Source organism: Anomalospiza imberbis, chromosome 10 (assembly GCF_031753505.1).
Source record: "Anomalospiza imberbis isolate Cuckoo-Finch-1a 21T00152 chromosome 10, ASM3175350v1, whole genome shotgun sequence".
NCBI lineage: Eukaryota > Metazoa > Chordata > Aves > Passeriformes > Viduidae > Anomalospiza > Anomalospiza imberbis.
The window spans coordinates 21,766,640-21,794,178 of NC_089690.1; the positions used below are offsets into that span (position 1 = coordinate 21,766,640).

The window sequence follows — 27,539 nt, forward strand, 5'->3', positions numbered from 1 at the left end:
TGGAGTCCTCAGCAATGAGGGAGGCAAAGGACTTTGATCACTGCTGGCCTATGGCAGAGACTCTGCAGCAGGGGCTTGGGCCAGATGAGCTCTGGAGGTCCCTGCCAGCCCCAGTCCCTCTGGGAGTGTAACAGTGGCACAGCCCCACCCCAGCAGGGACCGCCTGGAAGGGAGCTGGGCAAACACGGAGGTGTGCAGGCCTCTGCCAGGTGGGCTTTGTGCCACAGGACCTGTGTCCATGGATGGGGGAGCTCCTGGGTGTGTCCCTGCGAGCCCTGTGATGTCACCACTCATGATCACTATGACACCACAACTATAACCACCAGCGCTGGGCAGAGGCAGAGCACTCAGGCTGTGACCCACGAGCAGCCGAGGAGCTTCCGAGTGCTGCCAGGGTCTGAGGAGCCTCTGTGCTGCCAGTGCCTGAGGATCTTCTGCGTGCTGTCAGCGACCGAGGAGCCTCCAAGAGCTGCCAGTGACCGAGGAGCCTCACAGTGCTGCCAGTGACCGAGAGGCCTCTGAGTCCCACCGGACGTTGAGGAGCCTCTGAGTGCCACAAGTGGCAGCCAAGGCTCCGAGTCCTGCCAGCAGCTGAGAGGAGCCAAGCCCGGGAGCACCAATGGCGGAGGTCAGGCAAGAGCCATCAGCGCCACGAGCCGTCAGGGTGTGCCACATCTGCGTGGATTTCCTGCGGAGCCCCGCTGCTGCCGTGGAGCCCTGCGGACACGTGTTCTGCCACGCCTGCATCCAGCCCCAGGCCGCCCCCGACGCCGCTGCCACCTGCCCCATCTGCCAAGGGCCCATTGGGTCCATCCGCCTGCTGCAGGGGCTGGACGTCCGTGCCAGGATGGCCTCGCGTCGCCCCCGCCGCCTCCATCCCTTCGTGGTGCGGTGGCGGCAGCGGCGGCAGCAGGAGGAGCAGGAGGATGCGGCTCCTGGAGGTGGCCGGCGCCGAAGACTCGCCGATGGGGACAGGGCACCGAGCCCTGTGCCCCGCCAGCGTCCCCGGAGAGAGGTGGAGGACTTGCAGAGGAACGGGCTGGGACAGCGGCCACCGAGGGGAGATGAAGCAATGGCCGCAGGGGACAACCAGCACCGCCCCCCCGTGATCTGATGTGATGTGGATCCTCCATGGCCCCTCTGAACTGAAATCCGGGATGCTGAGAAGGGCCTCGCCTGGTCTCTTCTGGCCGTCTCCTCGTTACATCAAGACTGGCAGAGTGGGAGCTGTGGGAGGGAAAGCATGTAGTTGTAGAGACTTGGGGAGGGGGTAGGATATTGATATTAGGATATTAGGATATTAGGTCTATAATAAACTTTTTCATTTGAAGCATTAGAAAGCAGCCATTCTTTATCAGCGTCGGACACACAGAAGAGTGTCTCCTTTAGTCTGATGTGCGTGGTGAAAGTTCACAACAGGGTATTTATTCCATCCTGAACATACACATTCATTACAATGTGCTAACTAATACACAAACGGCACTTTCCTAGAACCAATTGGCACGCATTCGCCTTCTATTGGAAGTCTTTTTTGGTCCTGTAGGTCATCTAAAGGGGTGTCTGGTGGTCATGTTCACTGCATGCTTCAATATTACAGGTGATCTTTCTTTGAACTTTTTCTTTGGGCGTGTACTCTTGTATTTTGTTACGTAACTTGCAAAAAACCCCTCTGTAGTCCTTTATCTGTTTCTCCACTGGTTCCAGCTACGTTTATCCTCCTTTGTGCATACCTTTACATCCTGTTATCTTTTTTGCTAGTTAGTCCTAAATCTCTATTCAGCAGCTTCAGGGGATCGGAAAATTTCTAGTCTCTGTGTTATTTATCAATAATATTTTTTTCTTGAGACTGCCTCTTTTAGTTCATACAAGCAAGCACCCACAATGATTACGGTGACTGCCACGGACGCATAACGAGGCCAACAAACAGCAATAGCTAGGGCAGCAGCAACAAACAGAAGCAGAAAACCAAACCAGCCTCTGTCGGCTGCAGGCGCTTTCCCCTGTGCTGCAGCTCCGGGCACAGCCGGCAGGGGCGCTGCTGGCTCCCGGCGGGCAGGGCAGGTGCGGGGATTCCCCGCGGCCGCAGGGGGCGCTCCGGTGCGAGCTCGGCGCCCACGCGGTAACGGCGGCTGGACCGAGACGGGCAGGGGTGGAAGAAAGGCTTGCTTTACAGTCCCGGGTGGTAAACGAGACGCAGCAAACTCCACGGCTGTAGCGGGAACCACGGGACGGCTGGGCAGGCGGGGAACGAAGAGCTACAGTGCAGGGAATGCTCGGAGCAGGGCCGAAGAAGCGGCGTGTGCAGGCTGTGCAGGACCGGGAGAGTCTGGGCTGAGGAAAGCTGCCTGTGGCCTTCTGCCGGGGGGGAATCCCATGGGCTTGGATGAAACTGTGCCTCTGCACGGCCGGGCTTGTGGAGCTCAGCACCAGCTGCTCAGAGCCTTGTGATATCACCAGAGTCATCGTCACTCACTTGCATGGGTAACTATAACCACCAGCGCTGGGCAGAGCCAGAGCACTCAGGCTGTGACCCATCAGCAGCCAAGGAGCTTCCGAGTGCTGCCAGTGTCTGAGGAGCCTCTGAGTGACAGCAGTGACTGAGGAGACTCTGAATGACAGCAGTGACTCTGGAACCTCTGAATGCTCCCAGTGACTGAGGATCTTCTGAGTGCTGTCAGTTTCTGAGGAGTCTCAAAGTCCTGCCAGTGACCGAGGAACCTCTGAGTGAGGAGCCTCTGAGTCCTGCTAGTGACCGAGGAACCTCCAAGTTACTCCAGCGAGTGGGGAACCTCTGAGTTCTGCTAGTGACTGAGGAACTTCTGAGTTACTCCAGTGAGTGAGGAGCCTCCAAGTCCTGTCAGTGACAGAGGAACCTCTGAGTGACTCCAGTGAGTGAAGACGGCCCTCTGAGTGCTGCCAGTGGGTGAAGAGGAATGTCTGAGTCCTTCCAGTGACCAAGGAGCCTCTGAGTCCCACGGGATGTTGAGGAGCCTCTGAGTGCCCCAAGTGGCAGCCAAGCCTCCGAGTCCTGCCAGCAGCTGAGAGGAGCCAAGCCCGGGAGCACCAATGGCGGAGGTCAGGCAAGAGCCATCAGCGCCACGAGCCGTCAGGGTGTGCCACATCTGCGTGGATTTCCTGCGGAGCCCCGCTGCTGCCGTGGAGCCATGCGGACACGTGTTCTGCTACGCCTGCATCCAGCCCCAGGCCGCCCCCGACGCCGCTGCCACCTGCCCCATCTGCCAAGGGCCCATTGGGTCCATCCGCCTGCTGCAGGGGCTGGACGTCCGTGCCAGGATGGCCTCGCGTCGCCCCCGCCGCCTCCATCCCTTCGTGGTGCGGTGGCGGCAGCGGCGGCAGCAGGAGGAGCAGGAGGATGCGGCTCCTGGAGGTGGCCGGCGCCGAAGACTCGCCGATGGGGACAGGGCACCGAGCCCCCCTGGGCTGCACCAGCGTGTCCAGAGAGTGTTGGAGGAGCTGGACAGACACGGGCCAGGGCAGGAAGGTCCATCGCAGCCACCGAGGGAGCGGGGAGAAGAGCTGGCCTCGGGACCACGTGCACCTCCTCCCCTTGATCCCATTTGATGTGGATCCTCCATGGCCCCTCTGAAATGAAAACCAGGATGCTGAGAAGGGTCTCGCCCAGTTTCTTCTGCTCGTTTTTGCTCATTAGTGCAGGACTGGGGGAGTGGGAGCTGTGGGAGAGAGAAGGATACGTCTGTGGGAACTTGGACAGAGGGTGGGATAAGGCTGAAGAACTGGTGGAGAGAGAATAATGTGGATGTTGAAAATAGAAAATAGAGGCCATTCCTGGGTTCTTCTGTGCTGCTTTGCTTATTCCTGTGGGGATGCAGCCCAGAAAGAGAAGAGGAAGGGGAGAGCCCCCTGGATCTCTCAGCAGATTCCTAAAGGAGTGGTGTCTGCTCTTCCTGAGGGCCAGGGTGAGGACAGAGACTGAGATGGAGATTGGGGCAGACCCTCCTTTCCTCACCCCACAGCAGCTGGAGGAGTCAGCCCTGCACGGCCACCCGCTGAAGGGCACTGCCTGTGGGAGAAGTGGCCCCAGCCGGGACAGACCTATTCAGGGCGTCTCCTCTGAAGAAACCCAGAGCCTTTGCCCATTTGGGGCATCACCAGGAACTGTGTGGTGGCTGTGCATTCCCAGAAGGTGCCAGGTCCTCACTGTCACCCCGCTCCATCCCTTTCCATGACCCAGGTGGCTGCAGAACTCCTGGCATTGGGACTGAGCTTCTGCCCACACTTCCCTGCTGCCTTGGCAGACCTTGTTTCCCAGGAGTAGCCCTCAAACATTGGAGTCAAGAGTGTTGGAGGCTGTGTCTGCCCCAGCCACAGCAGCCAAGCTTGGGGTGAGGCTTCTCAGGGCAACCACAGCTTCACAGTGCCTTCTGCCCTGGAGACGGATGGAGATCTGGAGGGGTAGGTGGGAAAACTCTGGCAAGCAGGAGGTGCCTCTTTGGTACTTCCCAGCACCTCCCCCTGAGCAGCACCCTCCTGTTGGAGGCCCCAGGATATCAGTAACAGATCCCTTGGAAGGAGGCATCCTTCATGGGAACTGCTCAGAGACAGGGATCCAAATGATGTCTTTGGGGCATGGAGGAAGGAGGCAGGTTGGATCACCTCCCCCTGGCAGAGCAGGCACGTGTCCTCCCTTGCCAGGGCATTGGAATGCCTTCACCCCTGAGGAGAGGGGAAGAGCATGGACCCCCTGAGATCCATGCTCTGCAGCGAGGTTCCTCCTTGGGAACACAGGACAGCCTGTGGCACCCACAGCAGTGCCGAGGCAGCCCCACGATGGCTTCTGGGAGGATGGAGAGGGGTCACGGTTGAGAGAGGCTTGGAGTGAGAGGCTGATCCCATCTCCACAGCACTGGCAGGAGGTTTACTGTGCTTTGGCAGGAAAAATCATCCTGGATCACAAACATCCCTATGGCTGAATGTGGCCTGGGGCATAGGATGTGTGTGCAGGCACAGCCCCTGGAGCGCAGCCAGTCCTCCATGCTCCCACTCCTGTCTTCCCGCTGTTGCAAATGGATGTTAACTTGCTGGGAATTGCTCTCAGCCTTGCTGGTTTTTAGCAGGGCTTTTAGGAAGAGCAGAAGGAACCACCCCAGTGCTGGCTCCAGGCGAGTCCCACCGGACCATGGTGGTTTTGGCATGTGCGAAAATGAAATAAAAGCCCAGGTCTCTGGGGAGCCAGCCAGCCGAGAGCGGACGAGCGCTCCCATTAATGTGTCATTAATGTGCAGCTCTGGCGTCGGCTCTTTTGGCAGTGCAGAGGTAATTACAACCCAACTGCAAAGCGTTGCACATGGATTTATTTACTGCCTTATTAGCAGCATCTGTTCTCCCAGAGAAGTGGCTCAGCTGTTTGCTCTCGTTCAGAGAAACCAGTGGAACTCACCTCCTTGGGCTGGGAAGTGAGCTAAGGGAGGTGAGCACACCACTGTGGTTTCATTTTCACCCTGCTCGTTGGTTTAGTGCCTCTCCCCAGCACAACAGGAGGGGGCCACAGAGCTTCACCCCAAACCTGAAGGATGCAGCTGTGTTTGAGATCCAGCAGCATTTCTCTTCCCACCTGTCTCCCAGCACTGCCCCACAATCATTCACCATCAGAAAATCACAGAATCAAGCTGGGAAAAGTCCTCTAAGATCATTGAGTCCAGCCATCAACCCAGCACTGTGTTCACCACTAAACCATGTCCTCGAGTGCCACGTCCACACTTTTTTTTACCACTTCCAGGGATGGTGACTCCACCTCTGCCCTGAGCAGCCCATTCAAATGCTTGGCAAGACTTTCAATGAAGAATTTTTCCTTAATATCCAGCTTAAACCTCCCCTCATGCAGCTTGAGGCCATTTCCTCTTGTCCTGCCCCTGTTCCCTGGGAGCAGAGCCCGACCCCCACCTGGCTGCCCCCTCCTGTCAGGGAGTTGTGGACAGCAAGAAGGTCCCTCCTGAGCCTCCTTGCCTCCAGACCAAACTCCCCCCCAGCTCCCTCAACCTCTCCTTGTTAAGGCTTGTGCTCCAGACCCTTCACATCTGTTTCCTTCTCTGGACACAGCTCTCTTCCCCAGCAGGAGCCATGGGGATGACTGCCCTGGTGCTGCAGGACCCTCAGCTCGCTCAGAGCTGCAGTTGCCCTGGCTCCCCGGTGTGTTGCTGCTGCTGAGCCACAGCAGCCAAATCAGTGCTGCAGCATCCACTGCCTTGGCTGCTGTCCTGGCCCAGCTTTGCTGCTGAGCACATTTCCCAAGGAAAACAGACGCTGGGTTTGTTAACTGAATGTTGTGGCAAATGCAAGTTAAAGTGGCTGCAAATGCCTGCTCATTCAGGGCACAGAGCATCACGGGACCACCATCCAAAAGGCTTTTGTTGCCTGTGGTGGGACATGACGTTGCTCAACAAAAATTCACATGTGGCCCATGCCGACCAAGGTGCCAGGTTGGGATGCAAAGCTTGGAATTACAAGCGTAAATATTTATTCGTGGGTGTGAGATGTCTCAGCCAAATCAGGGCACCCAGGTGGGGTTCTTTAGGAGGCTCTTACATCCATCACATGCTCAGGTACAGCACAAATTGACTGAGCACTGACACCCACACTAACAGATCTCCAGTCTCAGGAAAACTTGGCAAAGCTGCTCTGTTGCTGCTTGTCCATGGATCCAGGTGTCCTTGAGTCCCTCTGGCTGCAGTGACTGACCTGCGACACCAGAGGAGGCTGGGAGGGTCTCAGAGCCCGGGATGCTGTGCTACCTCGGTCCCCCCGGGGATAAAGCTGTTCTTTATCCCTCAGGGACTGCTCTAAGCCTCCCAAAAGCAAAGTCCTTCTCTCCAGGGCCCGGCTGTTTGTTTTACTTCAGCACGAACAATACCGAAACCTTCAATAAAACTCCACTGCTTCTTTACATCACAGTGTTTAATTTATATATATATATATACACACATAAAATTAATATACTTTTGTACTATGAAGGAAGCTTGACAGTTAGGGAAGGGATTTTTCATCACGTTTGCCAAGCCTGTCACACACCTGGGCCTCCATCAGCATCACCAGGCTGCTGCTCCTTTCTAGCACCATCCATCCCCCAGCAGCCCCTGCTCATCACATCTGTTGTCAGAGAATGAAACAGTTCATGCCTCAAACATTGATTTAATTTTTTTCTCATTATAACAAAAACTGTATAAAGAAGGTACAACCAAAGAAACGTCCCTGAAGATGCCTGACTGGGACTTTGGACTGGAAGTCAAACTGCTGAGATTAGATAAAGGGAAAGCCCCGTCACAGCACATGTCGCAGTTGAGACAGCCACAATACACAGAGCAGTACCATACGATTTCAGAAAGCTTCAACCCATGCAGAGTAACATCAGCTCATTTCAGAAGGTATCAAATGTCTGCCCTCCTTGTTCTTCAGCCCAGCCTTTTATCCCCTCATGGTCATGCATGGCACCTGTGTGCCCTCTGTTCCCTTGGTGGTTGCTCAGTGCACCTGGGCCCTCCATGGCTCATTGCTGTCAGTGCTGCTCACCTGCTTCTCACAGCTGTGCCCACTGGGGATGAGACCCAGCCCTACTCCAAATCATCACAATCTGTGTGCCTACAAAACCCATTCCTCAATCACCTGAAACAAACAAATAAACAAGGAAAAGGATGTGAGCCAATCCCATCAGCTGTGCTAAGAATCATCTCTGGCTTTCTTCGGGGTGGGGGAGGCCGTAGCCCACGGACCCATTTGCTGGGAGCAGGTTTGCACAGCTTTCCCCCACAGCCGAGGTGGGGGGAGGAAGTTTGGGTGTGTTGTCACCTCTGCTCAGGGGCAGTGAACCCACCCTCCCTTACACAAATTGCTGTGGAACCCCCAGCCCTGGGAAGGCCACATCCACGGGACATTCATGTGAGAGGCAGCTGAGCTTAATTAATCTATTAATCCATCAAAGGCCCCCCCAAAGTGCCCCCCAGAGTAATTCCTGAAGCCTTGCACCACAGGACTGCATGGGATGCAACAAACCCAAAATCTGTTGTAAGAGACAATGGCAACTCCTCCCCACCCCCCCCCCCCCTCCCCAGGGAAGTACCTGGATGTTCCTGCCTGCCCTGAGCATATATTAAACGATTAAATTCTATGCTTTTTGGGGGGAACCTTCACCACCAAGAGGACCAGCTGGAGAGGATCAACAGAACATGGTTGGGATCCACGGAGTGCTGATATTTTCCTTATTCTGTTCCTGATACTCCTTTCTGTTCCCCCCCCCCCCCCACCTATTTCCTATTTCTTTCTTTCCCCCTCTCTCTCCCATATGTACTATCAAATAAAACCCATACGGTTGCCATTGGCCTATGTGACAGTGACGTTTGCACCTGAATTCGGGCAGAGGCGTTTCTATCCACCTCAGTGACCGGATCCTGGCATCTGCCCGAGGGGCTGGCGAGCGAACGCCTCGTCCCGCGCGGGGCTGGGGGCAGCGGGGCTGACTGCGGCCGGTGCGGGAGTGACTCAGCCGCTCCAGCAAACTCGGCACTCGCCTGGCCGCTGCAGCTCCTCGGCAGGCATCGCTTCTGCAGCCTGATTTGCTGGGAGGCTGCCAGCCGACTGCCACCTCCTCCTCTCTGCAGGCAGCTCTGCCCCGTTCCCCGCTCATCGCCTGTGTCTCCGGTGACAGAATGACCCGCCGCGCTCGAGGGACACGGCGCTGAATGCCGCCGGCAGGCGCGCAGCCGGGGAGCCGGGGATGCGGCCGGAGGATGCGGCAGGGAAGGTAGGGGCAGCCTGGCCGGGGTCGTGCCGGCGGAGGGGCAGCGGGGTGGGCAGGATCACGGGCAGTATTCAGCCTTGCACTCCGTCCTGCTGGATGCTGTGACCACCCCGTGCGACCGAGGGGCGACCTGACCCCCGCAAACTGGGAGGCAGGCAGCGTGTGCCGCGGGAGAGGCTCTGTCCTTGTCCCCGAGCCCTTAAGGACGGGAATTCCAGGCGCTGGAGGATGGACAGGTATTCCAGGTTTTGGAGGACCTGCGGTGGAAGCCCTTCCTGCATGGGCTTATGAGCTGCTTGTGGCCATGCCCCAAGCCCCCACGAGCCTGTCTGCCTTGTGGGGCCATGAACAAGAATTAGGAGTGTATTTGACCTTATTTCAACTGCTCTTTCTCCAAAAATTAGATCCGCTGGGGGTTGTGCTGATGCAGAAATCCAGTCTGCCAAAATCTGCCTCCCAAGGTCAGTGGGGCTGTGGTAGATCCCAGGAGGGAGGCTGATAAAATAGCTTTTCCTTGCTACTCCATGATTTAGCATCAGCACTCCTTGTCCCCACAAGGACTCCCCACCGTTGGGTGAAATGCAGGATTTGGCTTGAAGAAAGCAGAAAAAATTGTCTTTGAACACAGACCCCACAGCTTGACCAGAGCATCATCTGAGTCTGGTGCTTCCTCCATTACCTAATCCCAGCTCTCCTGAGAGAACACCACCCTCCTTGGGCTCCAGAGACCCCAGGAGCATTTCCACCTTTGCTCCAGCAGCTCTCCCATCTCAGCAAAGGGGACTGTTCAGGGGGGTTCAGGAGTTCTGCAGCCCCTGCTTGCAGCAAGCCCATTTGCATCTTGGGGCTCTCAGGGCACCTTTGCAGGGGACACAGGATTCCTCCACAGAGGAGCACCCGGTCTCTGCAGCCAGCATGTCCATATTCCCAGATTTTCCATGCAGGGCCATGCTCAGGCTGCTCACACAAGAGACCTAGTTTCTGCTCTCCCTGCTGCCAGAAATATCCCAGCTGCCTGCAGTGGAGAGCAGGTGAGGAGAGCTACAGGCTGGAAGCGGTGGGCCACTTTGTGGACATTGATGGGCTTCGCCGGGGAAGCGTGGTGCATGCTGAGGCTGATCCCCACACACGTGGTGACACCCTGTGTCAGGACTGTGGTGAGGGAATGGCAGCTTTCCCAAGGACCAATCTCCACCCTGACAATGATGGATGGGGCACCTCAGTGCTCTGAGTTCATAGGAATCCTTTTTTTCTTTGAAGGCCAGGTTGGAGGGGGCTTGGAGAAACCTGCTCTAGGGGAAGGTGTCCCTGCCCTTTGCAGGGGGTGGAAGGAAATGAACTTTAAGGCCCCTCCCAATCCAGTTTTGGGATTCTCTGTTTCTCTTCCACTGCCCTCAGGATGGGGATGCTCAGGAGCTCCCAGCCTAGGAACAGGAGAAAGGAGGCTGAGAAGCACAAGACACAGGAGCCATGTCAGCGCGTGGCCGGTGCGCCAAGGTGCTCCCCTCCGAGCTGAACAAGGTGTGCCCCGAGAGAGGAGATGATCCTGCCACACACCCCAGGAAGATGAGCGACTTTGAGGTGGTCCCCAACCTGCAGCAGAGCAGCAGCAGTGTCTCAAAGAGCAGGAGGAAGGCGCATTTCCCCGCTGGCAGCAATGAAAAGGCAAGTTCAGGCGGTGCTGGAAGAGGGGATGGTTGGGCACACACATGAAAGAGTGTTAATGAGTGGCGCACTAAAATGAGCATTGATAACTGATCAGGTTAGTTTTAGGGACAGACAGAAAACCTCCAAACATCTGAGGCACATGGCCAGCACTCATATCGCTTCTCCTTGGAGTGCATCTGGTTTTGTCCTTGCAGACAGCGATGGAGCTTTCATCCTTCACACCCCAAGGAGCACCCAGAGGTGCCCCCATCTCCGTGGTGTCTGGCCCCTGGCATATCTTCTGGCCCTTTCCAGAAACCCTGACCCCTTGCTGCTTTTCTTGCTCCTTCAGGAAAATCTCATCTCCTGGATTCCTGAAAACATCCGAAAGAAGGAATGCACCTATTTTGTGGAAAGCTCCCAGACATCAGATTCTGGGTGAGACATTTCCTCCTTCCCTCCCCTTCAGGAGAGCAGAAGTAAGGGTTGGTGGTAAAGCTATAGCCCAGAAAATCTCATCTTTCTCACAGGGATTCAAAACCCTCTTTTTAACTGGTTCTTCAGCATGTGGTGAGTCACCACATGGCTGAGATTCTGTGTCCCAGGGAAAAACATTTCCAATGCTGTTGCAGGCAGTAATTGCTATCCTAAATATTTCTGTCCTAAATCTCTACCAGTGGAAATATTTGACTTTTTTCCCCCTTAATTTCCCCCCAAACATTGCCCGTGTTTCTGCACAAGTTCTGAGCTGGAGGAGCAGCTGGGTGGGAGACGTGGGGCCCGTGTTGTTCCTAAGGAGAGCAGCACCTCCTGCCCAGGCTGAGGTCGGGCTTTGCCTTTGGGGTTTCAGCTGTTCTCCATGAAGATGTTGGTGTGTTTTTCAGGAGGATCATTTGCGAGTGTGGCTATCTCAGGGAACAGCACCTGGACGATGCTGCCAAACCTCCCATCTTCCTGGGGAAGGAGTGGGACCCCAGCAGGCACATCCAGGAAATGCCAACGGATGCCTTCGGTGATATCCGCTTCACAGGGCTGGGACAGAAGACGGGGAAGGTGATCTGTTTGTCCCATCTGTGGATGTGTGGGGAGCCAGTGTTTGGGTCTTGCCATGGGAAATGGCACAGGAGCATTTCCCTCGTGAATGAGAGGATATTGGGAAAGGGTGGAATTGCCTAAAAGGCAACAGTGACTCAAGCAGTGGAGGGATTGAGACAGGACCCCTCCTCTCAGCCTTAAACCCTTTCTGAAACCACAAGACTCGTGATTCAAGGAGTGGCTGTTCCCTGTCCTTGCCCTTAGATTTGTCTGGGGAAAGTTTGCTCCCAGGAAAGCGAATGGGAATAGGATCATGGGCAAAGACCTGGACCAGCAGCAGGACTCTGCTGCAGAATGGTGTTGGGAAGCCTCTTGGGTGGGACAGGAGGAATTGTGTTGGAGGTGTCCTGTTACCCTGACCCTGTTGCTTATACCCAAAATGTGTGCACGATCCCTTTTTTTGCAGTATGTGCGTGTCTCCTCGGATACCCCTCCACGGGTCATCTACCACCTCATGACACAGCACTGGGGCCTCGACCCACCCAACCTGCTCATCTCAGTCACCGGGGGAGCAAAAAACTTCGTCATGAAGCCAAGGCTGAAGAACATCTTCCGGCAAGGGCTAGTCAAGGTGGCCCAGACCACAGGTAAGAGACCGCAGAATAATAAAATCATGGAAACATAGAACAGTTTGGGTTGAAAGGGACTTTCAAAGGTCATCTAGGTGCAGAGGGTCTCATGTGATTGTACCTGGCCATGCCAGGTTCAGTAAATTGGGCTGTTGTGGTGATGCTGAGCTGCTTTTGGGAGAGCTGTAGGTCCCTACCCACAATCACCAGGGATGGGCTGCTCCTGCTCAGTCACTGCAAAGAGACTCAAAAGGAGCTGGACTCAGAGAGGTGCTGAAGAAGGCATTGCTTGTGCTGCCAGGGCAGGGAAGAGACATCTTCTGGGGGATGGAGCACCCCAGGGACCCACAGCTATATGGGGGAGGCTGGGAGACCGCTGTGGGCAGAGCCTCTCCCTTCCCACGCCCCTCTGTGACCCCCAGGAGCCTGGATCATCACAGGGGGGTCCCACGCTGGTGTGATGAAACAGGTGGGAGAGGCAGTGCGAGACTTCATCCTGAGCTGCAGCCACAAGGAGGGCGAGATTGTCACCATTGGCATTGCCACCTGGGGGACCGTGTACAACCGGGAGAGCCTCGTCTGCCCCATGGTGAGCCAGGCAGCCCAGGAAAACCCAGCTGTACCACAAGTGATGGTCATAGAACTTTAGAACGGTTTGGGTTGGAAGGAACCTTACAGCTCACCTTGTTCCACCCTCTGCCATGGGCAGGGAACCTTTCACTAGACCAGGCTGCTCCAAGAGCCATCCAACCTGGCCTTGAACTCTTCCAGGGTTTGTCCCAGGCTGGCATTTGCTGAGAAGTCCCTCCACCCTACCCAGTGGTTCTGTGGTTCTCCTGGGTGGACTCTTGTGGGTGTGAGGGCAAGTGGAGCATGGGGCAAGGCTGACATGAGCACTGTGGGGGCACAGGGACAGTTTGGCCAGACTGTCCCCACAGGCTGACCCATTCCTGTCCCCACATGCTGGTTACTTTGGCTGTCTGCTGCTCCTCTGCCAGGCTTCTCCCAGAGTGTCTTCTCCTGCACCTTACAGGGGGGCTTTCCTGCTGAGTATGTGCTGGATGAGGAGAACCAAGGCAGCCTGTCGTGTCTGGACAGCAACCATTCCCACTTCATCCTGGTGGATGACGGGACCCACGGGAGGTACGGGGTGGAAATCCCCCTGAGGACCAGGCTGGAGAAGTTCATTTCAGAGCAGACCAAGGTGAAAGGAGGTAATGGCAACACACAGCCCGGCCTGAGGCAGGGATGGACCATCCCCTGGGAATGGTGTCCTTCCTGGCCTCCAGCAAGGGGCTGTGACTTCCCCAGAGGATCCAGGCACAGGGTCTGAGAGGATTGCCATGATAAATGTGGAACCTGGTTCCTCTGCGACACAGATCAAAGAACCTTTCTCTGACTAATGGGATCACTAAAGAAGTCCCCAAACCTTGTGATGCTGAGCTGATCAGGGAAAGTAATTTCTCCCAGAGGGCCAGGTCCCAGGGGAGCTTCCAGGAATCATCTTCTCACTGTGCAAATGATCTCCCTCTACAACACATGCACACATGTGCTCACAGAATCCCAGAATCCCCTGAGCTGGAAGAGACCCATAAGGATCCTCAAGTCCAACTCCTGGCCTTGCACAGAACACCCCCAAAAATCCCACCACGTGTCTGACCTGCCATGCCAGACAATCAGTGGGCATGGTTTTCCTCCCCTCTCCTGAAGCCTGACATGTCAGGGACACTGCTCCCACCTCGCCTTTCGCACTCCAGCACCCAGAGGCGACCGTACGGGCGGGATCGGCCCTATGGGAAGGTGACCCTGGATTTTGCTTCCCTGCAGGTGTTGCCATCAAGATCCCCATCGTGTGTGTGGTGCTGGAAGGAGGCCCTGGGACTCTTGATGTAAGAAACTGCTTGTGGCAAGCTGAGGCGGGGGCCGAAGGAGGGACAGCTCCTTCCCGGGGTGCTGCTCTTGGCGGTGCCACACTGACAGGAGCACTGGGAGCAGCAGTGGGTCCCAGGCTCAGAGAGGGTCTGCAGGTGTCTGGCTGGGATCTGCACCAACCTCCCCACTCTGTTGCAGACCATCTACAACGCCATCACCAACGGGACCCCCTGTGTGATTGTGGAAGGGTCCGGGCGTGTGGCCGATGTCATCGCGCAGGTGGCCAACCTGCCTGTGGCCAAGATAACCATTGCCTTGATCCAGAAGAAACTGAGTGTCCTCTTCCACGACACCTACGAGCTCTTCACTGAGAGCAAACTGGTGGAGTGGACCAAGAAGGTGAGTGCCTTGCAGGCTCCTCTGAGCTTTGGGAGACCAAAGAGGTCCCAAGGGTCCTGCCCTATGAACAGAAAGGATCCCAATGGGAAGTTTAAGTCTCATCTGCCCCCAGCCACCCTCATCATTGTCCTGGTGGGCACACTAAGGGCTCAGGTTCTGCTCCTCCACTGCCTGCTCCCTTTGGGCAGAGAGGGAGTGTTTGTGACCAACCCATGAAGGAGGACATGGCACAGGGGCTCTGCAGGCGACGGAGGGCAGTGAGGAATTGCCCTGCACAGTGCAGGGGCTGTGGGAAGCAGCAGGGAGGAGGTGCTGCTTCTCACTTCTTGCCCACGGCTCTCCTTGTAGATCCAAGACATAGTGCGGAGCCGGCAACTCCTGACCATCTTCAGAGAGGGCAAATATGGCCAGCAGGACGTGGACGTGGCCATCCTCCAGGCCCTCTTCAAAGGTGAGGGGTGGGGGCCTCCCTGGGAGGATGGGGCAAGGTGAACAGGATGGGGGTCAAGTCACCTCCATCGCTGCTTGACTTATGGGGTTAACAAAGAAGTCCCCAAACCCTGTTACTGGGGAGAGATGATTATCCAAAGGGCCACACATCCAAGGAGGCTTCCAGGTGGTATCTTCTCATTGGATGATCCTCTGTTCTAACATTTTGCATGCAGCATCCCGAAACCAGGACCACTTTGGTCGTGAGAACTGGGACCACCAGCTGAAGTTGGCCGTGGCCTGGAACAGGGTGGACATTGCCCGAAGCGAGATCTTCACAGATGACCATGACTGGAAGGTAGGGCCATACCTGTGCTGCTTGTCTGGTCAGGCTTACAGCTTGTCAGGCCTGGGGATATGGAGGGCACTTCTCACCTTGGCTGTGCCCGGGGAGAGTTTTAAAGGGATTTCTCCAGGACCCTGAACTCCCACTGCATTAACTGGGGCTGCTCTTCAAAAATGTTCTCAAACGCCCAAAGTGGAGCTAAGCACACACAAAGACAATTCAAATTTTGTTCAAAACCAGTGTTTCTAAAGACCCACCTAGAACCTAACACACCTCTTGACAGCTCTGCTCTGTGGTCACTGCTCAAACAGAAATTTGTCTCTAAACTCATCTCACCCAGCCTGGTGCTTCCCTGCTCATACCTTCTTACAGAGTGAGGCAGGGGCCAGCTCTGCCATCCCTGCTTCATCCTGCTCTTGAGAAGCCAAGGCTGAGCTGGGTTGTCTGTCCTTTCTGATGGGGCTGTGGAACTTGGAAGGGATTTTCTTATTGCAGTCAACAGTTTGGGTTCCCTCAGCTCACACAACTTTGATAAGATTGGGAAGGGCTGGTGGGAGCTGGGAATCCAGAAGTGAAACATTTGTGTTGTCATTCCTGGAAATGTTGAAGGTCAAGCTGGCAACCTGGACACCTGCAAGGTGTCCCTGCCCCTGGCAGGGTATTGGAACGAGATGAGCTTCCAACCCAAATTGTCCTGTGATTTTGTGGTATTCATGAACTTGGCATAGGTGGTCTCTACCCTACCTATCCCTCTGCCCAGCAGCCAAGGGGGCAGAGGGCTCCACTGCCAGAGAAGAGTGCCCTCTTCTAACCCCCCAGAATGTCCCACAAGTTTTAGTGCATGCCACATGCTCTGTCATATCCAAAGACTCCTCATGTGCTCAGGGACAAAATCTCCCCCAAGTGAGGAGGATGGTAGGGTCCTGCTCTGAGACTATGGAGCCCCTCACCTCTGCCTCTGGCCTGTCAGCCCTCAGATCTCCACCCTGTGATGGCAGCTGCCCTGATTTCCAACAAGCCAGAGTTTGTGAAGCTGTTCCTGGAGCAGGGAGTGCGCCTCAAGGATTTTGTCACCTGGGACACCCTGGTTTACCTCTACGACAACCTGGCACCATCCTGCCTGTTCCACAGCAAGCTGCAGAAGGTGCTGCTGGAAGAGAGAGAGCACACAGCTGGCTCCAAAATGCCAAGGCTCCAGATGCACCACGTCTCCCAGGTGCTGCGGGAGCTGCTGGGCTGCTCCACACAGCCGCTGTACCCCAAGCCCAAGCACACGGAGCGACCCCGGCTCTCCATCCCTGTCCCGCACATCAAGCTGAACGTACGCATCTCCAGGTTACCTGGTGGCAGGGTGGCAGCAGGGAGGGAACACTGCCTCAGGGAGCTGTCCTGGAGGATGCAGCTGGGTCTCTGTCCTCTTGTCTGCTCAAAAGTTGTACTAAAAGTGCCTTTTAGTCATCTGCCTGGCATTCCAGGTGCAACTCCCACCTTCCTGCACCTGTAGCACTGCATATGTGTGATGCTGGTGGGCAGGACCCGGTGGGGTGGGTGCACAACTCCACCTGATCCCAGCCCTAGAAAAAGTAAAAATCCCAGGATGAGTCCAGTCTTGGCCACCCCTCTACCTGGGCAAAGTCCTTTCCATGGGTGGTGGAGGCAGCACCAGGTGTTTGAGTGGCTTTGTGCTGAGCAAGCAGGGCTGAGCATTGCACACCTTGCAGGTGCAGGGGTCAAGTCTTCGGTCCCTCTACAAGCGCTCTCCTGGCCGAGTCACCTTCACCATGGACCCCGTCCGGGACCTGCTCATCTGGGCCGTGGTCCAGAACCGCAAGGAGCTGGCAGAAATCATCTGGGCTCAGGTATCACAGCCCAGAGCTCTGGTCACAGCTGAGGGGCTCGTCTGGAGCCAAACCTCACAGCCTCACAAACCTCACAAGGGGAACCCTGGAACCTGCTGGGATGTGGGATAGTGGGAGAGCTGTCCTGAGCCTGACCCCAGTCAAACAGGAGCCAGCTAGCCAGCCTGAGGGCGCTTTATGTCCATCCCCAGCCACACCATGAGGCCAGATCCCTCCCTTCCTGGCCAAAACAGGTAGAGGGGATGTGCTGGGCCAGAAGTGGGCTAGTCAGGCTGAGAGAGCCCACAGGGGCATGGCAGCTGGGGTGGAAAAAGTCTCCACTCATAAACAGCATTCCAGGACAAGAGGCAGTGTAGCTGGTGGCACAGTGAACATGCCAAGCAGTCACTCTGTCCCATCAGCCAAGGGCAGGGTTGTTCCCATATTCCCCAGGCAGTGGGTTATCCACAGGCGAGCTTGGCTCAGCCCCTGTCATGGCAAGCTGTCTATCCTGAGCTCTGATCTGTTTGGGCCACCCTCCTTCCTTCCTGTGGGAGTTGGGGAGGGCTTGTCAAGGCTTCTGGGACTTGACAGACAGAGTGACCATGCTTTCCTTATCCTCTTCTGTGCCAGAGCCAGGACTGCATGGCAGCTGCACTGGCCTGCAGCAAAATCCTGAAGGAGCTGGCCAAGGAGGAGGAGGACACGGACACCACCGATAACATGCTGGCCCTGGCCGAGGAGTACGAGCACAAGGCAATTGGTGAGCAGGAGGGCACCAGCACCCCAGAGCAGCTCCGGCACCCCGCAGGGCTGGTGAGCTTTGCCCAGGAGATGTCTGGGGGGTGAGAAATGATGGTCCCATCCTCACAGCTGGGGATTATGCTCCAAAGGCCGTGCCCGCATGGTGGTGGGAGTGCAGGGAGTACCCCTGTGTGGTGCAATGTCCTGATGGAGCTCGGAAGGGTGACTCTGTGGGTGCCTGGCCCCAGAGCTCAGCCTCGTCTTCCTGGTACTGGCTCTTCCAGGTGTGTTCACAGACTGCTACCGCAAGGATGAGGAGAGAGCCCAGAAGCTTCTCACCCGTGTCTCTGAAGCCTGGGGGAAGACAACCTGTCTGCAGCTGGCGTTGGAGGCCAAGAACATGAATTTTGTGTCCCATGGGGGTGTCCAGGTGGGCTCCCAGCAGTGGTCCTTGGAGGGAATGTGTCCAAGTGTCCCCAAAATCCAGAGCTCCTCATGGGTAGCCGTGTGACTCTGCCCTTCAGCCTCTGTAGCCAGCAATCTTCTCCCTCTTCACAGGCTTTTCTAACCAAGGTCTGGTGGGGGAAGCTGTCTGTGGACAATGGCCTGTGGCGGGTGATTACGTGCATGCTCTTCTTCCCCCTGCTCTACACCAACCTCATCACCTTCAGGTACTTCTGGCAGCTGGGACACGTGTGCACTGAGGCAGGGGCTTCCTCCAGCCTCACCCTGCACTGGATGGGGGAAGCTGCCGTGGCATCTCCCTGGGCAGCCGAGCCCACGTCCATCCCTGCTCCCAGCAGGGAGAAGAGGCTGCAGCCCATGGGCTGCCTGGCGCGCCTCCGAGCCTTCTTCACAGCACCCATCGTCATCTTCCTCATGAACATCCTCTCTTACTTCACCTTCCTCCTGCTCTTCGCATACGTCCTGATGGTTGACTTCCAGCCGATGCCGTCCTGGCGGGAATACCTCATCTATTTCTGGCTCTTCTCCCTGGTGTGCGAGGAGACCCGCCAGGTGTGGGAGGGCAGAGCTGAGGCTGGGAGGTGGCAGAGGAGGAGAGACACCTCTGCTGGGTGCTCCTGGGAGGTCCCATACAGCTCATGTTCCCATGCTGCTTCTCATGTGACCCCCTATTCCAAGAGGTCCCGGCAGGGGAACCACCAGATCCCCCATCTCTGAGGCCAGGGATTCTCCTTGGCAGCGTCTGGCTTGGCCCTGTATATTTTCAGAACAGAATGCTGTAGGGCTGGTAGGCTTTTCCTAGGAGGTGTCTGGTGTCTGTTTTGGGAATGTCAGGAGATGGAGGGATCTCTTCCTTTGGGTGAATTCCCAGCAGGATTTCCAGCTTTTGCTTCACATTTGAGATTTTCCAGCTTTTGCTTCAACATCTCAGAGCCTTTTTCCTCCAGCCTGAAGAGCCCCAATGTCCCAGGTGTCCCCACACTCCTTCCCAGATGTCCCCATGCTCCTCCCATGCCCCTAGAGAAAAGCACATCAGCTCAGGTTACCTTTGGGTCAGCGAGAGTGTCCAGTGATGGCCAGATGATCTGTGTGGTCTCTCCCCTCTGTGAGGCACATGAGTATCTTACACCCAGCCCCTTTTCTGTTCCCAACAGCTGTTGTATGATCCAGATGGACTCGGGGTTGTGAAAATGGCTTCCCTGTACATCAAGGACTTCTGGAATAAGCTGGATATCTGTGCCATCCTAGTCTTTATTGCAGGGCTGACTTGCAGGTGAGCTGCAGAGCTCAACAGTATTTTCACAGAATTATGGAATCTTGGACTGGTTTGGGTTGGAAGGGACCTTAAAGCTCATTCAGTTCCACCTCGTGCCATGGGCAGGGACACCTTCCACTATCCCAGGTTGCTCCAAGCCCTGTCCAACCTGGCCTTGGACACTTCCAGGGGTGGGGCAGCCACAGCTTCTCTGGGCAACCTGTGCCAGGGCTTCACCTCCCTCTCAGTAATTCCAACCTAAATGATTCTATATGGTTCTATGGTGGCACTGAGGTGTTTCCCTTCCTCTCTTCCATGTCCAGGCTGATCCCATCAACATTATATCCTGGGCGCATCATACTGTCCCTGGCTTTTATCATTTTCTGCCTGCGCCTGATGCACATTTTCACAGTCAGTAAAACACTGGGGCCCAAGATCATCATTGTGAAGCGCATGGTGAGAGCTCCCCTCTATCCTGCTGGGGCGATGCTGGACCGTCCTGCTACAGCAGCTGGATATGCCACCCATGTTATCCCATCCTGGAGAGGGGCTTGCTCCAGGACACAGCTATTCTTCCCCTCTGTCTTTGCAGATGAAGGATGTCTTCTTCTTTCTCTTCCTGCTGGCAGTGTGGGTGGTGTCCTTTGGGGTGGCCAAGCAGGCTATCCTGATCCACAACGAGGAACGTGTGGAGTGGCTTTTCCGTGGCGTGGTCTACCATTCCTACCTGACCATCTTCGGGCAGATTCCCTCCTACATCGACGGTACGGGACACTGGCTGTGACAGCACACGGCATGAGCAGGGTGGCTGTGACAAAGCCGATGTACCAAATCATGCCGTGTTGGCCCATGGAAGTCCCACAGAGCTGGCAGTGAGCAGAGCACCTGGGATGGTGCAGGTGGAGCTCAAATCCCTGCCTGGTGTTAAGCTCCCTGGATGCTGGCTGCTTTCTGAGAGCAGAACGTGCTCCCCAATGACACTGTTGAGCCAGGGATGGGCGAAATGACTCGTACAATTTCAGAAGGCAAATGTGCGTTCATTCAAAAGAACTTCTCTCTTATAGAGAACATTGTGAACATTAATTCCATTGGTCTTAAAGTAAAAACATTTCACCTGATTGGTACACTGGACTTAGGTCAGTGTGGTAGAACAGATCTATAAACAATATGAACGGAAAGCAAGATAATAGATTGTTTACATTCCTCTTGGACTTTTCCCCAGGCTTAGCCTGGCAGAAATCTTTCTCTTTTTCTCTCTGACTGAACTGAGACTATCCACACCCCAAGACACCCAAGGTTTGGCCACCACGGAGTCACACTGTGCTCTCCCACAGGGGTCAACTTCAACATCGACCAGTGCAGCCCCAATGGGACTGACCCCTACAAGCCCAAGTGCCCAGAGACAAACGCGGACAACAAGAAACCCATCTTCCCAGAATGGCTGACGGTCATCTTGCTGTGCCTGTACCTGCTCTTCACCAACATCCTCCTCCTCAACCTCCTCATTGCCATGTTCAAGTGAGTCTGGGGGGTTCTAGATGTGGTGGTAGTAGTGGGATCCCACTTGGGGATTGTAGATGTGGTAGCAGTAGTTGCAGCTCGGGGCTGATGAGGGAGCTGGGTAGAGCTGGGACACCATTCAGACACGATGTGCCCCCGCGTGCCCACGGCACGGCTGACACCTGGGCTCTGCCCCAGCTACACCTTCCAGCAGGTCCAGGAGCACACGGACCAGATCTGGAAGTTCCAGCGGCACGACCTGATCGAGGAGTACCACGGCCGGCCGCCCGCGCCCCCACCCCTCATCCTGCTCAACCACCTGCAGCTCCTGGTCCGGCGGGGCTTGCTCCGCCGGCCGGCCACGCGCCACAAGCTCAGTGAGGACCAGCATCCCTTCCTGCCCTTTGCCCCCTCCCCAGGGCATGGAACCATGCGCCGAGGCACAAGGCTGGACATACAGGCTGTGCTGCTGGGGTTTGGGATGCCCAGAGATGTGACAGCCCTGTCGTCCTCTTCCTTCGGCAGAGGAGAAGCTGGAGAAGAACGAAGAAGCTGCTCTTCTCTCGTGGGAGATGTACCTGAAGGAGAGCTACCTGCAGCACCAGCAGTGCCAGGAGAAGCAGAACACAGAGCAGATGATCCGGGACATTGCACAGAGGTACGGCTGCTCCTGGCTGTCCTTCGGTGTCCTGGGCACAGAAGAGTTGGAACCAGTGCAGGGGTGGCTGCTGAGGGTGTTCCAACCTGTGCTGTCTCTCCAGGGTTGATGTACTGGCAGAGCTGCTGGACTTGGACCGGGTGAAGAGGACAGGGGTAGTGGAGCAAAGACTGGGCTCTCTGGAAGACCAGGTGAGGCAAAACCAGAGCAAGTACCCAAGAAAGGTGAAATTTTTCCAGGGTCTGAGTCAATTGAACCAGAACATAGAATCTCTCTGAATCAATACCCTTTGAGAGTGTTTGAGTTTCCTTGCCATTAGCATCTGAGGGTTAAAGGTTTATAGGAAAAGTTCTGTTTGACTCCAAAGTAAACAGGATGCAGGTGGGAAGCGGTGGGATGGGCCACTGACTCCACTAGTCACCCAAACAGTTAGAGATGACCCAGCTCTTCTCCTTGGTCTGAGAGGGCCCTCCAGACCTCCTGGAGACAGAGACTCCCTGTCCCCTCCCTCTGGAGCAGTGGGGTGCCCAGGGAGCCAGCCCAACCTTGGCATATCCTGTTTCCACCTCCCTTTCCACCTGCTTTGTAAAAATATTCCCCTGGAGAAGGTTTTCCAAGGCAAACACCAGGACACAGCCAGGATTGCTGCTGCCCTCAAGGCGCGGCGGTCGGTGCCAAGGGCAGCGGTGCCTCGTGCCAGGACAGGATCCTGTGGCACTCGGGGAGCAGCGGGGCCGGGGGTGACCCTCTGCTGTGCCCTGCAGGTGCATCAGAGCGCCCAGGCCCTGAGGTGGATGATGCAGGCACTGCGGGGCAATGGCTTCAGCTCAGGCGAGGATGTGCCGCCCGTGGGTAAGCAGAGCCTGGCTCCTCCCCAGCAGCACCAGGGTAGCCCACGGCCCCGCACCAGAGCTGAGCAGCCCCTCACACCCCTCTGTCAAGCAGGGAGGCAGAGGTTCCTTTGGTCCTGGGAGGTTTGGTGTCTCCTTGAGGTCATCCAGCCCCTCCTGAGTCCATTCTCACCCTCCCCGGGGTTTAATCCAGGACCTACCAGAAGGGAGGACAAGGTCCATGGCCCCAGGGGACACCAACATCCCCAAGGAGAGACCCAGCCAGCCCCCTCAGCAGAGCCCCAGTCCACAGTGCTGGACTTGGAGCCCTGCTTTGTGGGACCCTGTTGTCTGTGTCTGCTTCACAGGCTCCTCCAAAGCCTTGGACACCAAGGAGATTGACCTGGAGGGGAGACCCGAGGACAGCCAGCCCCCGTTCCACGTGCTTGCCCGAAACCTCCTGTACCCAGGGTCTCACACTCTCCGCTTCCCTGTGCCGGATGAGAAGGTGCCCTGGGAGGTAGGAGCTGTGACGCCAGGCAGTGGGGCTGGGAGGAGAAGGCTTGAGTAATATCCTGACAGTGGTGGGAAGAGAATCATCCCATTTGGGAGCTGTTGTTCTTCCCAGCCCCGGGACCCTTGGCTTTCCAGAGTCACTGCTTGGGTGACCCCAAAGAAAAGGGCGTCATTCCTGCTAGGATCTGCAGTGCTAGGAATGCCTGGGGATGCTTGGTTGGACACAGGGGGTACAACCACCCACCTCTGCATTTCCTGAAGTGCGGCTGGCTCAGGGTCAGGGACAGGATCCAGCACTGGCCTCCATGGGGGCAGGAGCCCTCCAGCCAAGACTCTGAGCTCAGCCCCTAGCAGAGCCTGGAGCATTACCTGGGGAGCGATGCCACAAGCTGGGCAGAGGAAGAGACTGGGCCATAAGATGTCCCTGGGGTCCCAGTCCCTGTCTGCTGTGAGAGCAGGGGCACAAGCTGGGGGGCTGACACAGCCATGTGTTGTGCAGGTGGATTTCCCGCTCTACGACCCCCCTGCCTACTCGGCTGACCACAAGGACATGGCTGTGCAGGACCCCTTCAGCCTGTGAGTGTCCCCCCACGGCTCCCCAGCCCTCACACAGGGAGGGTGGCACAGCCAGCCCTCCCTGCCGGGCTGCCTCCCACCCTCCAGCTCCTTGGAGTCTCTCCTGAAGATCAACTACAACACCATGGACGGGCTGATCGACCGGCAGAGCTTCCACGGGCTCTACGCCGTGCAGGACGGGCTGCCACTGTGAGTGCCACTGCCAGGGGCTCGCTGGGAGCTGCCTGGGAGGAAAAGCATGGGGACACGGAGAAGCCAGGGGTGCCTGGGCACATCCATCCCATTCCCACTTTCCTACGGCTAATGGTGGGGAAGGGATAACCGCATGCATTGTCCTTAGGGCTGGCCTCCCCAAAACCACCCCAAAAGATGTGGGATGCAGTGGCAGGGAAGTGTTATAGGGGTGCACAGAGGCAGCCTGGCGCTGCCCTGGCGCCCTCACTCTCACCCTGGCAGGAACCCCATGGGCAGGACGGGGCTGCGAGGCCGTGGGAGGCTGCACTGCTTTGGGCCCAACCATGCCCTGCACCCCGTGGTGACCCGGTGAGTGCGTCCTGCTCCAGCACGGGGCTGAGCATGTGGGCTGAAAAAGGGGGCATGGGGTCACCTCAGAGACCTGACCAAACCCCACACTGCCAACCTGACCACTGCTGGGCAGAGGGGAGCCACGTCCAGCTGCAGCATGACAGGGGCCTCTCTCACAGCTGGAGGAGGAATTTGGATGGATCCATTATAAGGAAGAGCCTGAAGAAGATGCTGGAAGTCCTGGTGGCCCAATACCCACTGTCAGATGTCTGGGCTCTGCCTGGGGTAAGAGCTGGCAGAAACCAGAGCTCATGCAGGAAGGGAAGGGAAGGGAAGGGAAGGGAAGGGAAGGGAAGGGAAGGGAAGGGAAGGGAAGGGAAGGGAAGGGAAGGGAAGGGAAGGGAAGGGAAGGGAAGGGATCCCACAGAAAAGGGGGAATCACAGGTGTGTGTCACAGGCTGGCTGAGGAGGTACCTCTGCCCCTCCTGCAGAGCACCTGCATGCCAGGCTGCTGGGGGAGCAGTGGTCTCCTTACATTCACCCACTCACCCTGACCCGCTGTCTCCTGCCTCTCCCTCTTCCCTCCATGGCTTCAATCCTCACATCCTTCATGTGAGCCTGTTAAGCCACTGGCAAAGCATCCTTTGGCAGATGTTGGATCAGGCAAACTCAGACGTCCAGTTGGGCAGAGCTGAGGACTTTGGGCAGCAGAGGGAGGATGGGAGGCACCAGCAGACCTTGTGGTACCTCCTGCAGTGGTGGCAGGCAACTGCCTGATGGCCAAGCTGGTGACAGGGAGGGAGGCTGGAGTGTGCTGATGGCAAGCCCCATAGCTGACATGTGCTTTGGCACAGGGGTCACTGGAGCCAGGTGAGACGCTGCCACTGAAGCTCAAGTGGATCCTGCGCCGGGAGTTCTGGCCCCAGTTCCAGAACCTGCTGAAACAAGGCACTGAGGTGGGGGGCACACGGGTGTCCCTGTGGTCACAGGAGGGCTCAGTGGTATGGGGGCATGTGGGCATCACCCTAGGTGACACACAGGTGTCATGGTGGTACAGGCACAGGGGGACATCACTGCGGCACGGGGACATGTGGGCATCATGGTGTCACAGGGCCACGATGGCAGCCCAGGGTATGGAAGCAGGGTGCATCACCTCTTAGCCATTGCTCCCACCGGAGAGGAAGGGCCAGGGGAGGTGAGGATGTGCCATAATTCATGTCTGGGGGTCAGGGAGCAGCCCAGAGACCCCAGGGGAGGGCTGCCCACAGCAGTATGTGCCTGCAGCAGTGACTCCCCAGGGCTCCAGCTGCAGCAGGAGCGGGGCTCTGGTCTCCGGCGGGGCAGAAGACCTGCAGGGTGATGCCCCACCCACCCCCAGGGCCCCCAGGGTGCCCTCAGAGAGGTGATGAGGGCTCTGCCCATGTGACATCTCCATGCACAGGTGCACAAGGGGTACCTGGACGACCCACGCAACACAGATAACGCCTGGGTGGAGACGGTGGCCATCAGCGTGCACTTCGACACCCAGAACGATGTGGAGATGAAGCGCCTGAATTCGGTGAGGGGCTGTCACCCACAGGGGCTCCTGGCCCAGCTCACAGCAGGCCTGGAGCACAGCAGCCAGATCTCCAGACCCACATCTCCACGGGACTGGGATTCTCTGGCTGCATGCAGTGGGGGAAGAACACGGGGATGAACATGGGGTAGCACCTCAATGCGTGCCCCAAAAAGAAAGGGCAGGAGGTTGGGGACTGGAGGTGCTGTTGAGCGTGGCTGGCAGCACACGAGTGACATCTGTCCCCTTGCAGTTCCTCCAGGGCTGCGACCCGGAGCTGTGCATCCGCTGGCAGGTGCTGGACAAGAGGATCCCCCTGCACGCCAACCACAAGATGCTCCTGCACAAGGTCTCAACCCTCCTCGGTGCCTACTACTGAGGCCTCGTGCACAGGCCAGGGCTCTTGCTGCCCACACCAGGTTCTGGCTGGGACCTGCAGCTCCACCCCAGTTTGCCTGGGAGAACATGGGAGCTGCTGGTGTTGAGGTACTCTGGGTGCCTCTGTGAATGTATGTTGAAGGTCTCTGGGAGGAAAAGTGTCCCCTCCCTGAGGGCACGGGCTGCCTGGGCAGTGTATCCCAGTCACCTGAGCTACCAAGTTCAGCCCCAGCTTGTGTCTTGGTGCTTCCACATCAGCCCACAGCACTAGCCCAGAGCTTGGGCCACACAGAGCCACAGGTGAGATGGTCCTTCTGTCCACTCCAACCTGCTCTTGGCTTCAGGGTGGGCACTGGGGGCTCACCAGTCCCAGCTACCCCTCCACCAGAACATGCATCACTGCTCCCTGCTCCTGCTCTGAGCCCTGGCAGCCCTACTGCCACAGATCCCAAAGGATTGCTCTGGAGAAGGCTTGGAGTCACTCCTGTGGCGACTGTACCCGTACCTCTGGTTGCCTCAGACCCAACAACATGGTCCTGAGCTGTGATGCAGCACTTCTGAAGGTGTGAGCAGCTCTTGGCTTATATACCTATGGTTTCATAGCTCTGCACAGGCCCACCTGCCATGCCCCAAACTGTATGTGATCCTGCTTGTGTATGCTGAGCACTGGCTTGTAGCTAAACTTCCCTCCTCTCTCTGAGCCAAGGCCCCAGCTAAACGTCACCTGCCTGTCCCCATCCCCTTGTGCACATGGATGGGAAGCGGCAGCTTGCTGGGACACAGGTGATTCGTGCTCTGTGGTTCCTTGGGCAGGTAGGGACAGGAGAGGGGACATCACTGTGTCAATCCCAGACATCCCTGCTTTTAAGGGGTCTTTCACTCACGTTTTCTGTTGCCTGCCATGGGGAGAGCAAGGCACAGTGGATACATTTTTTGATCATCCAGAAGAGCCCCGCGGTGGCATGTTATGTCTGGGACTGCTCAGGAAAGGATTTTTCCCCCACCTTCTCCCAGAGGATCAGACACTGGCTAGCAAGGCTGCTCCTCCCACGCTGGTGCACCACAGCACAACTGCAGTTTCACCAGTGCTGCACGGGGGTTTGGCAAGGGGAGGGGGCTCAGTCTGGCAATGTATTCAACCCAGCTCAATAAACCATCTATTAAACACTGCAGGCTGGTGGTTTCTTACAGCTGCTTAATCAGGGGCTGTTCTGGAGGCCATGCAGGCTGTTTGTGGAGACCATGCTTAGAGCACACTTCCAGGATAAGCCCAATTCCCGCCCCAGTCTTGTTGTACAAACTCACTTTGCCTGCAGATTCCCCCCAGGGATGGCTGAATCACAGAACGGTTTGGGTTGGAAGGGGCTTCAATGATAATTTCATTTCAAGCCCCCTGCCACGGGCAGGAACACCTTGCAGCACACCGGGTGCTCGAGATGACCGGACCCGTTTAGAGTTGATGCGGGAGCTGTGCTCCAAAGTGCTGGCACGGCACCTTCTCCCATTGCTCCCGGACTGATGTCTGCTCCTGGTCTCCCGTCAGTTCCAGGCCGGGGCACGGCCGGGGAAGGA

At 56.8% G+C, this 27,539-nt stretch overlaps 1 protein-coding gene across 2 annotated transcripts; it reads left to right on the plus strand.

Moving 5' to 3' along the window:
- The first annotated feature begins 8,660 nt into the window (after window positions 1-8,660).
- On the plus strand, window positions 8,661-26,979 carry TRPM2 (transient receptor potential cation channel subfamily M member 2). Of its 2 annotated transcripts, none has more exons than XM_068201196.1 (33): window positions 8,661-8,773; window positions 10,169-10,435; window positions 10,770-10,855; window positions 11,302-11,470; window positions 11,919-12,099; window positions 12,504-12,670; window positions 13,115-13,295; window positions 13,909-13,970; window positions 14,152-14,352; window positions 14,701-14,803; window positions 15,018-15,139; window positions 16,098-16,448; window positions 16,849-16,986; window positions 17,599-17,728; window positions 17,994-18,139; window positions 18,268-18,380; window positions 18,510-18,726; window positions 19,329-19,447; window positions 19,753-19,885; window positions 20,022-20,193; window positions 20,764-20,947; window positions 21,128-21,306; window positions 21,455-21,587; window positions 21,691-21,778; window positions 22,352-22,439; window positions 22,786-22,937; window positions 23,433-23,509; window positions 23,597-23,698; window positions 23,966-24,052; window positions 24,214-24,319; window positions 24,889-24,990; window positions 25,476-25,592; window positions 25,843-26,979. In XM_068201196.1, exons 2-33 carry the CDS (start codon window positions 10,241-10,243, stop codon window positions 25,966-25,968), a joined length of 4,527 nt encoding a protein of 1,508 aa, XP_068057297.1. In that variant the 5' UTR covers window positions 8,661-8,773; window positions 10,169-10,240; the 3' UTR covers window positions 25,969-26,979. The 2 variants fall into 2 exon arrangements, with proteins under 2 accessions (XP_068057297.1, XP_068057298.1); XM_068201197.1 differs by having other exon boundaries at window positions 18,513-18,726.
- The last annotated feature ends 560 nt before the right edge of the window (window positions 26,980-27,539 follow it).

Bases quoted from the DNA above. Each gene is read 5' to 3' on its own strand.
- TRPM2 (XM_068201196.1), top strand. From the start codon at position 10,241: ATGTCAGCGCGTGGCCGGTGCGCCAAGGTGCTCCCCTCCGAGCTGAAC. The intron at 14,804-15,017 runs GTGAGGGGTGGG...TTTTGCATGCAG, and splicing joins CCTCCAGGCCCTCTTCAAAG to CATCCCGAAACCAGGACCAC. The intron at 19,448-19,752 runs GTGAGCTGCAGA...TTCCATGTCCAG, and splicing joins ATTGCAGGGCTGACTTGCAG to GCTGATCCCATCAACATTAT.